General features: G+C 38.1%; 1 protein-coding gene across 5 annotated transcripts in view; it reads left to right on the forward strand.

Annotated features, from left to right (window-relative positions):
- The window catches only part of ppp2r5cb (protein phosphatase 2, regulatory subunit B', gamma b), a 53,682-nt gene that overhangs the window by 1,577 nt on the left and 37,493 nt on the right, over positions 1-14,612 (forward strand). For all 5 annotated transcript variants that reach the window (XR_005992842.1, XR_005992843.1, XM_041805240.1 and 2 more), the window contains exon 3: positions 8,297-8,459. Coding sequence is in view for 3 of the 5 variants with exons in the window: in XM_041805240.1 (XP_041661174.1) it covers positions 8,297-8,459 (163 nt within the window). In the remaining 2 variants the exon portion in view is untranslated. The remainder of the gene's footprint in view (positions 1-8,296; positions 8,460-14,612) is intronic.

Genomic DNA, 14,612 nt, shown 5'->3' on the forward strand with positions numbered 1-14,612 from the left:
CAAAGGCCTCTGATCAAGGATTTGCATTTTTCAGTATTGCAGTTTTGTGCTGCATTCGATTGGGTTGCACCTGAATCGTAGTTCTCCTTCTTATGACTCAAGCAGCTGTTTGTTGAGAATCTGGTGCTAAATTCCTGTAGATGACATCGAGTATGGGAGGTGCACTATCAGTTTTTTCAAGGTTTGTGCTGTTTACTTGCCATTCTCTGTTTATAAAATAGGAAAATGAAGAGCCTTCATTACATCATAACTTACAATCTTGATTGTTTTTAAGGCTGTTACTTATAGTTGTCCATATGAAGTCAAAATATACAATACAGAGAATCTATAAAAATGCTGGCAATCCTTCTGCACTGCTTTACAACCCACCTGTAATCCGGAGAGAATTACTTTTTTAATCCCCTGAGGGGGAAATGGAATTTTTTTAGGTGGGTTTTATGTTAAGTCTATGTTTTTAAGGATAACATGTTTCAGCAGACATGGCAAAACTCTGCCTGAAACACAGTAAATAAGAGGCAATTTTATTGGACATGTGCAATGCATTTACATTTAGAAGGGAAACACTGGGCTGAACAGATGGAGCCCCAGTTAGCAGTCAGCTACCCATAGATTCATTTGCATCTATATGGGGATGTATATATGAAAAGCTTGAACTTTAACTTACAGGATAAGAAAAGACATTAAAGTTCTCAAATGCTGAAAAGTTGTAACTGTATGGCTAATATGTAAGCTGCATTATTGAACAATGCTCATCACAGATGCCCCTGATATATCAAAGGCCCCGTAGACATGGTTGAGGAGAAATTTAGAGTAAAGGTTCTTCACTACTTAAGCTATATTCAGCAAGTGAACTTAGCAATTACCAATACTTGGGGAGGAAATGTTAGGGCAGCTCAATATATGATACTTGCATTTCCTGCAGAATTACACTGTACCGGGGCAGGGGAGTTGGCATGGGGAGGTTGTGACACAACTTTCTTTCTCTTCTTGAGGAATTTATCCACGCAGATGGACATGTATGAAATGTTCAAATGCCTGCACCTCTCCTGTCTTACTCGGCCACGCCTCCTTATGCAGCTTTATTTCCTTTCATCATCAGTAGTAGGTTAGAGATGTTTTGCTAGATAACTCATGCTCTGAAATGTTTTACCGGTATTTCAGTACCACAAGAGGAGATCTACATTTGTGAAGCAGTGTTAATTTTGGCAACTATTAAGAATGTGGTTTTAGTCTTTTGATTAAAATGTCCTGTAGTTTTTGTCAGATTTAAGTAATGTTCACTCTTGTTTTAGTCAATTTTTGGTTGACAAAAACTCACAAAAAAACATCTTAGTCAAGTTTTAGTCAACGAAAAGTCCTTACATTTTAGTCTTTGCTTTGAATCAAAATATTGTTTTCTTTGAACTAATTGATTTATTGTAAAAAATACTGAATGCTATTATTAGGGATGCACGATACTATCGTTCTGATATCGGCAGATATTTGCTTAAAAAAGACAAATATTGGTATCTGCAGATGTCAAAATTTGGCAGATATTTACATTCAATATTTTGGCTGTGAATAACAGCATATATCGACTGTAAAACTTGACCATATATACTAATAAATTAGTGGAGTTTTAGGCTGGACCAACAGACCTATGGAAGTTGAGATCTTTTTTTTTTTTATTCATCCTCATTCTTTGAACTTTTGAGTGTGTTTTAAGAAAAGAAGTTTGTTTCTTTTTTCATTGTCAAACCTTTAATTGTGTTCAAAGGACTGAATTTTTAGTATGTAAAACATTCAAATATCGGTATTGGCTAAAATGAATCTGTAAATATCGGCATATCAGATAGTTGGTAAAATCCAACATCATGCATTCCTACCTATTATGCTGCAATATAATTACTTTAATCACTCTAGAATTTACTAAAGAAAACACTGACATACCTTGATGCTCACTACCCAATCTCCTTTCACTAGACATGTTGAAAGATATAAATTTTTAATTGCAATTAACCTCAGCCTTTCTGTTGTTCATCATTATTTATTTATTTATCGTATTTTTAAATTTTACCATTTTGCGTTTACACTGTTTTTGTGTAATTTTGGATCTTTTTGGATCCTTCTACAAAGGGTAATCAACTCTCTGTTTGGGTAGAGACATGCTTTTTTAGGTCGATGGAGATTGTAAAATAGGTTAGGGATGCACGATAATTATCGGCACCGATAAATTATCGGCCGATAACGCATATATTTTACATATTTTAATTTTGCCGATAATAAAATATTAACCGATAAAATCTACCGATAACAAAGGCGTTTGTTTTCTTTCTCATGAGACTACACATTCTGAAACAGTAGGTGGCGCCGCAGTACACGACCCGCTGTTAACCACCAGAGAAGAAGAGAAGCGGCCTCTGTGCTAAGAGCTAACAACACCACGAAGTTATTCAGTATTTACTGGGAGGATAACATGACAGTGTGTGTAGAATTTGCCCTGCAAAGGTCCTGAAGAGTGGAAAGAAGTCTTCGACTGGTCTTTAAAGTCACTTAAAGTCATCATCCTAACGATGTTAAAACGAAGCAGCAGTAGCCGCTAGCGTTAGCTGCGGGCATTAGGACCTAGACAAAGGTTTAGATGAGGCAGAGTGCTGACTGAAACTGGAAACTGCAGAAAGTTCGCCAGAGCCAAAGGGCAATGCTAATAATGACAAATCATTCTGAAAGTCTCCTGATCCACCGCTGCTTTCATAGATGTATATCTGCCTGCTCTATGTGATGTGCTTTCATTCAGTCTGATCGATGTTAGGAACAGAAGTTACAGACCACGGTGGACTTTACATTCTTAACCTATCTCTGATATGACTTATGTCAGTGCATATTTTTAATCTTTATGTGAAACATCAGCTCTATTTCTGACTTATGCAGCAAAAACAAAAAAGAGACACCCAAACATCTCCATTTGTTAAGCATGACAGCCTGTTATCATTTTTATGTCTGATTTGACATGAGTCAGCTGAATCCTTGTTTAGTTAATTGAAATGTCAGATTTGACCACTTGTCAAGACTTTATTCCAAGGGGAAATGGGATAATGCCAGTTCAAATTAGTTATAAAAATCTTTGCTCACTACATATTAACCCTTTCTTACCCCCAGATGTGCATAAATACATGGAATAAACTTATTTTTAAAATCACACAATTGAAAAAAATGATCATTTATTATCGGTTATCGGCCATCAGAAGTAGGAAATTATCGGTTATCAGTGTCGGCTCAAAAAAATACTTATCGTGCATCACTAAAATGAAGTCAAACCACGGAAAAAGGAAACTGTTTTGGATTGAAAAGGAGATAAGGGGACAGTTAAAAAGTAAATGTGTAATATCACTAGGTGCAGATGACTTTAGACTTGTCCACTGAGCTGCCTGTGAGTTTTTAAAGTGAAATGAGACATTAAGGAGCAGTGGATTACTATTTTCCATCACTCTTTCTGCAGGGAGATGCTGTAGTGGCCTAACCAAAGTGGGATGAAAGTGACAATAAATCATGTGGTTAATTACAATTTAAAAAGTCCACTAATATGGTTCTTGATTAATGGCAATTAGTGTGACTAATCTTGACAGCACAAGATTTTACCAATTACACCCACAGGACATGGATTTTGAATGTCTGACAGTTCAGCACTAACATTATAGTCCCTGTGGTGAAAACTTAACTTATGTTTCATCAATTTAAATCACCAAATATCTATTTTTAGCTAGTCTTAGTTTAGTCTTCTTCATGGGACAAAAGGTAGTTGACTAACATTTTTGTCATAGTTTAAGTTGACAAAATTAAAACCGATGTGAGGCGTGTTGATAATGTCACATACTGTGAAAGCCATCCTAGAGTAAGAGTGCATAATAGTATTGGCAGCACAGGGGAGAAAGGGCAAGAACAGCTGCAGGAAAATATTAAAACATTGGCATAAGAAGCTTTAGTCTTGACTATTGACGTCACACCTCAAGCAGTGTGTTAACAAGAGGAGCACACCAATTGATCCTCTTTCACTCTCTCATGCATGCACAAAACAATGATTATGTTTGAATTTCATTGAAAGGATGGATGTTATGCCTGTTCGGCCTGCCGAGTATCGTCTGTGTGTGGGAGATAGTGGATAAAGTACACAATAAGTGGCGCACAATTGCGATTATATCATAAATCAGCAGTTATGCAGGTATTACTATTGTAGATGTTTTGCTAGACAGTCATATAACTATACGCAATGTCTCATTAGCTTCAGAACACAGACTACCTTTAAAATGGAAACTTAATTTATTTTTATGTATTCATTGAAATTTTGTGCCAGTCTGATCTTTAGTCACATGTCTTCTCTGAACTTCTTTTTACTGCTGTCAAACATTATCTTACTGAAAACTTCTTTGGCCTGGTAACTTCTATTCATACTCTCAATCATGTTAGTTGCCACTGTTATAAGTCATTCAGCGGTCAACATTTTCAGAAAAAATCTAGCTAGAGTTTCATATTTAAAAAAAATATAACTATAGTATTTAGCACCAGCAATTCACTATTTGTGTCAGGACAACTTTTTGCTGTATTGAAATTTTGTTCCAGCCCTAACTGATGCTCTCTCCAGTCGACTGGTCTGTTCTGGGACACTGCTAACATGGTCCGTCTAGCCTCCTTAACATCTGGATAAGGTCACTCACACCTGAAAAGGCCAAAACTGCTTTCTGTACACTTGGCACCGTCCTATCCAAGAGACAACCTGCATCTCTGAGCAGTCTGTGGCCATTGCCTCACTGAATTGCTTCAGCTCACTGTGCTGCAAAGTCTTCAGTGTGTCAGCAGCCACCTGCTAGAGATCTGCTTCCCTATCTGCTCATGTTGAGTTTGCCTTTAATTTAAAACTGTAGAGAACAGTGTAGTCTTACTACACAATTCACTGTCAGAGCACAGCAAGACTGTCCAAAAAGGCTGATGTATATTATTGCTTTAGTGTTGCCTACCAAGGCTGCGTTGCAGTACTGTGTGACCCAGGCATAAGACATTGTTTTGGTCTGGTAACAGCAGCAAAGGCAGCTAGCATGAGTCATAGCATACATTATTTCACTTCATGGTCATGCACTGTGTGATGTTTTTTTTTATTATGCGTGTGTAAGAGGTAAATGTGAAGTTACCAGTGAGACCAAATGCACACTATGGTTTCAAAAACTATTCTTGTGGCTTTCCACTACTCTAATATATTGTTAATGTGTTAAAAAAACAGATTTGGGTGAATATTTTTACATCAACCATATCTAAATATGATCAAATATTTATGTAAAATATTTCAACATTGTTACAGTCTTTGTCAAGTGATAAAAATGTCTGTATTTTAGGTTTGTTGTATGACAGAAGGCTGTTTTTTAAACACCAGGATGAATATCAGTAATGAAAATGTAACTATATAAAATTAAGTTTTAAATCATAAAAATGAAGTAATATCTGCTTGAGGATCTTGTAGGTGTGTAGGTTGATTACACTGAAGCATCCTGAATGGAGGACTCATCTGCCTGCTCCACTGGACCTCAGCTCTTTGTTTGAGCCAAGAGAGCCACAATTCCTGTCATGACAGGCAGATAGTTTTGTCTTTAGAAGAGTGAGTTTTAATTTCTCATCTTTCTTTCAAAGACTTCAGCTCTCCTAATATTTTTTCTGTGATATGAATTCAAATTTCTCTTGCATTCGTATACGCTGGAGTTGTCAAGGTGCTGTTGAATGCACTCAGTTTCCTGTTGTTGCAGTTGAAAATGAAAGTGTTGTATAAAAATAAGAAGAGGAGACTTTTATTTTTACAAACTTGGTGGGAATAAGATGTGTCTTTTGGACCTAAACTGAGCTTGAAAATTTTGATGCTCGCAGAGAGCAGGGACTGCTGCTTTGAAAGAGACACAGCCACAGCCCCCATCTTCTAATCATCCTAGTCTACAGAATATATGTTTGGTACCTTTTCAGCAGGTAAAGATGTACGTTTCTGCTGCACTGGCTTTAAGTGACACTGAAACAACCACTCCAGCAGTTAGCCTGCACCCATGGTCTCATCTCATTACATTTAACAACCCTTCAACCACTGTGGCTTATAGACTGGGCAAATTCACCCCACACTAGGCAAGACCTGGAATTTGGCAGAGTTCTACTTTCCTATTAAGATACAGACATAGGGGTATGGGATAATCCATTTACAGCTCACATGACATGCATCACTGTTATATTTTGCCTCACCCCACAGAACCTTGACTGAAGGTGATGACAAAGTTTGTAACAGTCCAAATCCAAAATTCAGTCACACATAGTTTTCAGTGTGTTCACATAGGGTGTAAAAAATATTAAAAGTTGATACATCAGTTTAGTCAAAATTAAGGCTTTTAAAAAGTGTTGAATATTCTTAAATGCAAGACTATAACTTCTTAAATTTGGTTGCTTGTTTTATTTATAGTAATCTAAAGAGGTTTTAGGCTTTAAACTGCTTAAAATCAGAATAAAAGTGTATAGTAATTACCCTGTATTGGGCAATTATACCTTCTTTTTTTCCTTCAAACCTCAAGGTATGCTGTTCTACTTTTTAGCTGGAATTGTAGTGCAAAACTTGTAAATAGGTACTTCTAGAGTGTGGTATAACTACTTTTATACTGCTTAAATAAAAAAACTTTCCATTCAGCTACCTTATGGATGGTATCAGTTTTTTCTTATAGTGTAATCTCAAAATTTTCACAAGAAAGCCTTTTTTACAGCCTACAGTAGGAAATACCTACATACGTTGCTGCGTTGTTAATGTAACAGGTTAGAAAGTGAAGAAGTGAGACTTAAGATGTACGAGGGTCTTTAAAAAGGTCTTTAAAAGTATTAAATTTGATGTTGTATTTTTTGTACATACCCTGTTGCGTGTTTACAGCAACAATATTCCAACATATCTGGTTTATGGACAAATTTATGTTTTTGCTCTACGGGGAATTTAAACTTTATTCCTTAGGGAATTGGAGTGTTTTCTCTATCAGTCAAATACATTCATAGATTCATTTTACAGCCACCAGGATAAGGTCCTCTCCCTTAGACATTTTATATTTATAGTTTTGGCCTATTCACCACCTGCTTCAGTGGCTGTAAAATTACAAGCTGTATGAAAATGCATGCTTGTCAGTTGTGGAGCTGAAAGATATTCACCGCACCATAACTTGTGAAAGACAACAGTGTTAGGTTGATCCAGAGCACATTTTCTCATTGTGTTTGAACCAAAGACTTATGAAGAAGTTTGAAACATATTTCTCCACTGAACACTTTGTAAATGTGTTTCTGCTTTTCTAACCGAGGTGTCAGTCTCTTGCTGGATGACAGCGAGTGATGGCAGCCAGCATGATTGCTGCTGTTGCTGTGTTGGCAGACATGTGGCAGATGTGCCATTGCACCAAGCCTGTGTCAAATTGAGAACGCCTGGCTGCAAGCTGTTGTTGTTATCCCCCAACCTCCCTCCCTTCCTTTTGTCCCATATACTTTGTAAGTGTTTGAAGTTGGAGATAAACTTCAAAATTAAAGAAGGGTTTCATTTGTTGTCTCTGTAACAAGCAAAGCAGTGAGCTTCATTAAAGCAGTTTATTCAAAAATCAAAGCTGAAATGACAGATGTCCCTCCTGTGTCTAAATGTGTTGACAAGAAGAATAGTTAATTCAATCATTAGATTACACAATAATGTAGTCTAGTTCATTTAAGAGGTCAGCTCAGCTTATTTCCCTCTTTACTAGACAGGTTGTTAGATGACTGGCTCCTAAGCTGTACATCTTTCATATGCTGCAGACTGTGGCCAGTCTTAAATGAGTGGTAATGACTCCCTGGTGACTCAGACGGACACAGCTCCACAGCTGCATCTCATGATGTAAGCTGTGGGACATCAGGTGTGTGTGAGGATGAATGGATCCCTGCAGACAGGTGGGACCAGTTGCAAGGAACCTGCCACATTCATTTAAGCCCATATCAGAATAGTACCCAGCCCTGCAGATGTCTGCTGGGCTTTTTAAGTCTTGTGAGTCTCAGCTGGGTGGCTTAATGGGTGGATAGAAGTGCCATAATGTTTTTTTCTCTCTTAGATGAATGTACTTAACTTACACTGTTTCTGCTCACAAGTGCAGTGGTGTATTTAGTTATATAATGGAAGACACTTGCTGGTGGCGACATGCACATGGTCTTATCAGATCTCCAAAGATGTTATTGTACTCTGTGCACCACATATGCTTGCCTTACCTCATTGTCACTAATGTTTTTTTTTTTCTTGCTTTCGCAGAGCTCTAACAGGAAGACTAGCAACAGTGTTCCTCCCACCACTCAGCTGCTAAAGGGGAAGCAGCCAGGTTCCCAGACGCCTGTCAAAAAGGACAAGAGACAGAGCTCCTCTCGCTTCAGCTTGAGCAACAACAGGGAGCTGCAGAAACTGCCGGCTTTCAAAGGTATTTGCTGATGCTGTGACAACGTTTCATCAAAACACATCATCAAGAATAACGAATCTAAGAAAGGCTTTGAAAGCTGAATCGAGGAGTCAGAAATCCTTCATAAGCTAAATATAGAGCAGATTTTTTTGAAGTTGTGTGTACCAAGGGATCTCTGTAATCTTGACACAGATAAGTGCAGGCCTTGCAGACATGCATACCTGCATACATACAGTTATTTGCTCACTCTTTCCAAACTAAAATGTCTGTGTACGGTGGCTGCTGCATCACTCTAATTTTAATACCGTGCTGAGCGTGGCATTATGCAATACAAGGAAACAAACAGAGGACGTACATGGCATGGACTTTGCGCTGGATTTAACCCAAGTGTCTATATTTAGTGGTAATCCAGAGATAAAGCTTTAATACCGTGGTCCCTGTGTTTCAGGATGTTGCCAGTGATCAGCAATGTCTGGCAGCTAAACCTATATTCCTTCTGCTGCTTATGGTGGAGAAATAATTTTGTGTGTTTGCAGATGTACACTAACATTTACTTAAATCTCAGTGTCTGTGCAGCAGCAGATGGAAATGTAAAGAGGTGACACTGCCAAGATCCCTCTGGGCCTTTTATTGATGTAACTGCGTATGCATGCATGCTGACAATGTTATAAGCTTGCTTTTAGGGACAACAAGTTAGGGACAACTAAAAGCCAGTGAGTAGGATAAGTTTTAAGATGGCTTTTGAAGATCTCAGTATTTGTAGAGAAACGGATGTAGGGGGTGATTAAGTGTTTTTGAAAAAGGGAAGCCTTATGTTAGTATAAGATTGGGTGTAGATAAACACATGAATATCTTTTTCCAACACAGACTTTTTGGGATTTAAATTTTGTATAAGTAATAAGGGATGAGAAGTGAAACACTGTGCATGGCACAGATGCCAACAAGTCTAATATGTAACAGGCCAAGTCAAAACACAGATTTCAGTCTTTTATACATGTTGCTGTATGGAGGAATGTCTGTGCTCTGCTTGTGTTTTATTGTTGAGGACACAGTCACATTGAGTGACATATTTACTCTATTATAGTCATGACGCAGCACAGCAAATTTTGTGTAATGCTTTTACATAGTTTTACTTTTATTGTCCCATATTCTACTGGCATGTTCTTTTATCATTTCTCCAACTTATTTATGATGTCTAGATAGCATGTATTTATCCTGCTAGTAGCCTTCCTCATGTTGTTCTTAACAATTGACCTATGGCTAAGCCACGCCCCCTCCACTCACTCGGACAAACAATGAACATTCACTGACAGACGCTATCGCAGGTGTCACAGTAGGAGACATTTCACTGGAGGCCACTGATGATTTTTGGAGACAGAAAGATCACATATCATCTAGAAGTCACCAAAAGGGTCTAAACTACGCATTGGAGGGATATATTAATCATTTTATTGTCGAGAAGGTCAGTAAAAAGCTTCAGTTTACAAGCCCAAATTTACAGGTCCCAGTGCAAACATGATAAACCACATCTCGTTGCCATCACAATCTCAGACCACAAGATAGAGGATCAGCATCAAAGTGCCACTGAAGTTAAGGTTTTTGGCTCAGAATATGACAAAAATATAACGGCCTTTTTACCATCTTTACCGAGAGTGTCTCTCCGTTAGTTTGGTGTTATAGTATTCTTACATTGACTCATTCAGCATGACCTTTGCCAACCTCTGTTATCTCGGCTATTACAGATAAGTTCACAAAGCTAAGCTCCAGAAGTTAACATTAGTTTAACTATAGCCCTTTGGACAACAGCTAACAATGATGTACGATCACCAAAGAACAAAAACGAGAACAAAAAATGCCAATAAACTCCCAACAAACAACGTAACACAACGAACAACGCAGCTAGGAGCTAGAATTAGGCTAACTTTAGCTAACTTTAGAGATGTTAAAGATAACTTTATATTTCTTTCCAGCAAAGTGACAATATGTTGCCTCAAATAAGATGTTTGCTTACCTTAGAACAGATGTTTTTAATTTTATCCATGTTGAGTTGATGTTGTGGTCTACCGCAAAACTTTTATCCAAAGAAGACACTTTTCACAGTTGAGATGTGGCTTAGGAAAGGGTAAAAAATAGACTCCGTCACCCAGCCTCTCAGGATACCTTGTGTTGGAGTCGTATGTACTCCATGAACACAGTTTGACCATTTTTAAACTTAAAATCTCAAAAAAAAAAAAAAAAAAAAAAAACAACTTATAAAACCAGATGAAAACTGACTTTCTCCCATTCATTTCAATGGATGTCCAGGCAGCCAATGTCCGAGTGTATTGGAGTGGTATACGCATTTGAGGGTGGGACTTAGCCATAGGTCAATTCCATATTAGAAGGTTCCCTCTTTTAAATTATTGGTATTAATTATTATTGTTGTTTATTTTTAACAGTGGAAAGGATGAACAAATAATTGAGGGGTGATGTAACTTGAGTCACATTAGGGACAGAGTAGCATACTGTAAAAACCTATTGGCGAGCTTGTCTTAACAAATAACCCAAAAATGATCAGATTTTTTAGCTATGAAACCAGACAGTAGCACCTAATAGGAGCAGCATCACTGTGGACCAGGGTGAAGACGCCAAGGAAATAAAGTTGAATGACTTTTTCCTTGGTGAACCTCTGTAGCTGACTAAAGTCGCATAATGTGTATTATACACTTCATTGACATGAAGTTTATGTTCACACAATCATGTAATATTAGAATATTTTACTTGATGATTCACATTTACTGAAAAACAAATAACTGATAAAAACCGGACGCGATGGCATATGCTCCCTGTGTCAGTGCCACCCAGACTGGTAGTCATATGACAGCTAGCCAGTCATAAAGTTTGTTTGTGTGGGACATTAGGTGAGACGGTGGAGAGTGAAATTAGAGTCAGAAGGAAAGATGCACCTTGCCGTGGAGAAAAAGTAGAACACCTTTATATTACTAAATTTTATTGATTGTCAGTAAAATGGAATGCCAATAATCAGCTGAATGCTAATTATGTGCCTCAACATACAATCAGGCAACCACTTCTTCTGCAACAGTTTTTTTGCAGACAGGCATTCACGGTTCATTGAAAAGAGCTCTGCGACCCACTTTTTGGCCCAGTGCACCAGTTGAGAGCAACTGTTATTAGATGCTACCTGAGAGCTCTTAATTTTCTAAAGAAACACTAAGGTGTCTGCTTCTATGTACAGGCCTTCACATTATTTTATTATCATCATCATTATTATTATTATAATTAATAATTTATTTTAAATGCACGTTTGTTGAGTTTTCTTCTTGTCTGTTTAAGTCTAATTACCCTTCTAGCTTTACAAAATGCTCAGGCAAAGGCATTTCTCCTTCACTGGGGGAATTTCAACATTTTTCTTCTTCTCTTTAAAAGACGCTGCTCATGGGAGAAGTGGAGTTACTGTGACTAAAGACAACAACAGTTGCTATTTGGCAATGTTTCTTTACCATTCCCTCCTGTGTTCTATCTTGTTTAGCGTCTACCCTCACACTGTGTTAAGAAACACATCTACATAACATTGTTTCTGACAAAGGTTGCTCCATTCTCACAACCCAATACAAGATTTGATTACACTCAGTGGAGCATTATCCCACAGTGGCCCAGAAGTTGTTATCACTTGGTCCTGTCCAAACACGCTCCTCGCTTGGCCTGTTTTCTACTCCAGGCATGTGCACCACCACCCGATGGAAACACATGTCCGAGAGCCGGTCCTGCGGAGCTACAAGGTTAGAGTGAGACTGAAAACCTTGAGCAGAAGCGGGCCTTTCCCACGAATCAAGCCCCAAAACGCTAGGATGCTTACTGTGCCTCCCAAGTGCATTTTAACTATCCTAGCGTTTACATTTAGCAGCACAGCAGTTAAAATTATTCCTGCTGTAGGACTGATATAGTATGCTCTGCCAAAGTAAGACTTCTGTGTTTTGGATAAATGTTTGTTTGAGATCTCTTTGTCTGAAGCTCACATTCAGTTGATTTATCACTACAGGGGTCTGTTTATTTTATTGTGGTCTTATTTCAAGTGTAAACGCATGTGCCAAAAAGCAAAGAACAACAGTTGTTGTCTCTGTATGTGGCCTCTTTTAGAGCAGGAGCAATCTGTTTCATAGGGTTTGTCGCCATCTGGTGGTTAGAATATTAAATCTTTAAGTCACTGATATTAGTGGACGAAGCATTTGAGAAGTTAGGATAGTAATGACAAAGAGATATATGAAACAACTGTTAATATGTAAGTCATTTAAACCAGTACATCAGATAAATTCTAGTCATGTTTTCAAAGAGATGAAAATTGTTTAAAACAAAATGAAACCTGCAGCGTAGCACAATGTAGCAATGCATCCAAGGACTAAAAAGGATTAGTGTTCATACTGTTGTTCTTGGATGGCAGGTTCTCTGTTTAATTTGAAAGGTTCAGAGGTCTTCAGCACGTAGGAGGATGAGTTTCTGGCTTATAACAGGATGATATGTGACAGGATTATGACAAACTTCCTGCAGCTCAAACATGTTCCTACTCAAAGGAGACTGGGATGAAAAACAGGTTCTACAGTGGTTTTCTGAGGGAACACTATAGGAAACCCTGCACTACATCAGTACTATAAATTGTTTTTAGTATTATTTGCTTAGACAGTGAGTGGACTGTAGTGTTTACCAAGTCTGTGTAGCATAAAAGTGTAGTTGTGCCTAATAGTACAACATTTTTATCCTTTCTTTTTGTTGCCTGTTTTCCAAAGAAAAAATGTTTTGTCTGGCAGGCTACACATTAAGAGTTGCACTAAAACACGTGCAGATATATATTTTAAGTGGGCGGATACTTCAAGCAGGATGCCAAAGGGCATGGCAGGTTGCGAGGAAGGGTTTCCTCTGCCAGCCCTGCAGATGTTAGAGGAAGAGACTCCCATACCTCATGAGAGAGATTTCCCTCGTCAAATATCTTGCAAAAAACGCAAACAGACATAACTCACTAGCTGTACTCATGCGGAGGAAACTGTAGAACTGCTGCCTCAGTTCTCATAAGAGTTTATAGAAGAACTTTAGTTTGTGCCCACTCTAGATTACTTTTCACACTTTATCAGACTTCATGATTAGTCAGGTTTTAATACAATGTAGAGAGAGGCTGGAGCAGCAGTCAGTTTGAAATAGCTGAGATCAGCCTACAGATTGGTGGCTGCAAGGTTTATTACTCAGCATTTACTTACTTTAAAAAAAAAATATCCCTAATAACATCCAAAATTTGGAAAACATTGGAACATATTAAGTTATCCTGAAAGCAGTACTCTTAAAACTTCAGGTCTAATATTTCTTATGCTACTTAATATTTGCATATTTCAATATTCTTTGCATTTTCCTTGACAACCAAGGAAGTAGACTCATGTTACCTTTCTTGTATTATATTGTAATTACTTTCTTACTTTTGCCTGACACCCCTACTGGGGTATAGGCCGTCGACAAGGGACCTCCAGATTACTCGGTCATTGGCATTCTTCTCTACCTGTGACAAGGTGTATACCAGTCTTTGGTGTCAGACTGGAGATCCCGCCGCCAGTTGTTCTTTGATCGGCCTTTTTTCCTTTTCACTTGGGGATTCCAAGTCAGAGACTGTCTGGTGGTGTTAGACACAGGTTTTTGTAGTGTGTGCCTAACCCATCCCCATCTTCTCCGTCCAATTTTACATTGAAGTTAAAGATTCTGATTTTTGTCTGCTGTTGTATGTCTCTTGAGCACCAGATGATCCTGAGCTGTAAAAAGGCTAGCCTTGCCTTCCCTAGTCTTGCTTTTACATCTGCGTCTGTACTTCCTTGTTTGTCTATAATGCTTCCCAGGTAGGTGAAGGACTCTACTTCTTCAATTGTGTTATGTTCTAATTTAACTGGCTCTGAACTGGTTGAGTTTAACCTGATTATCTTTGTTTTTCCTTGTATACAGTATGCTAAGTCCTACTAGAACAGATGTATATGCAAGTACTGTTGTTTTGTCCTGCATCTGGTGGTGACTATGTGATAGCAGTGCCCGTTCATCTGCATAATCTAAGTCATCAAGCTGAGTCCATAAGGTCCACTGGATCCCATTTTTTCTTTGTTCAGTTGTTGTTTTCATTATCCAGTCATCCAGTATTTTTAATAGGAT

The sequence above is a fragment of the Cheilinus undulatus genome, linkage group 14 (genome assembly GCF_018320785.1).
Source record: "Cheilinus undulatus linkage group 14, ASM1832078v1, whole genome shotgun sequence".
In the NCBI taxonomy this organism is placed as follows: domain Eukaryota; kingdom Metazoa; phylum Chordata; class Actinopteri; order Labriformes; family Labridae; genus Cheilinus; species Cheilinus undulatus.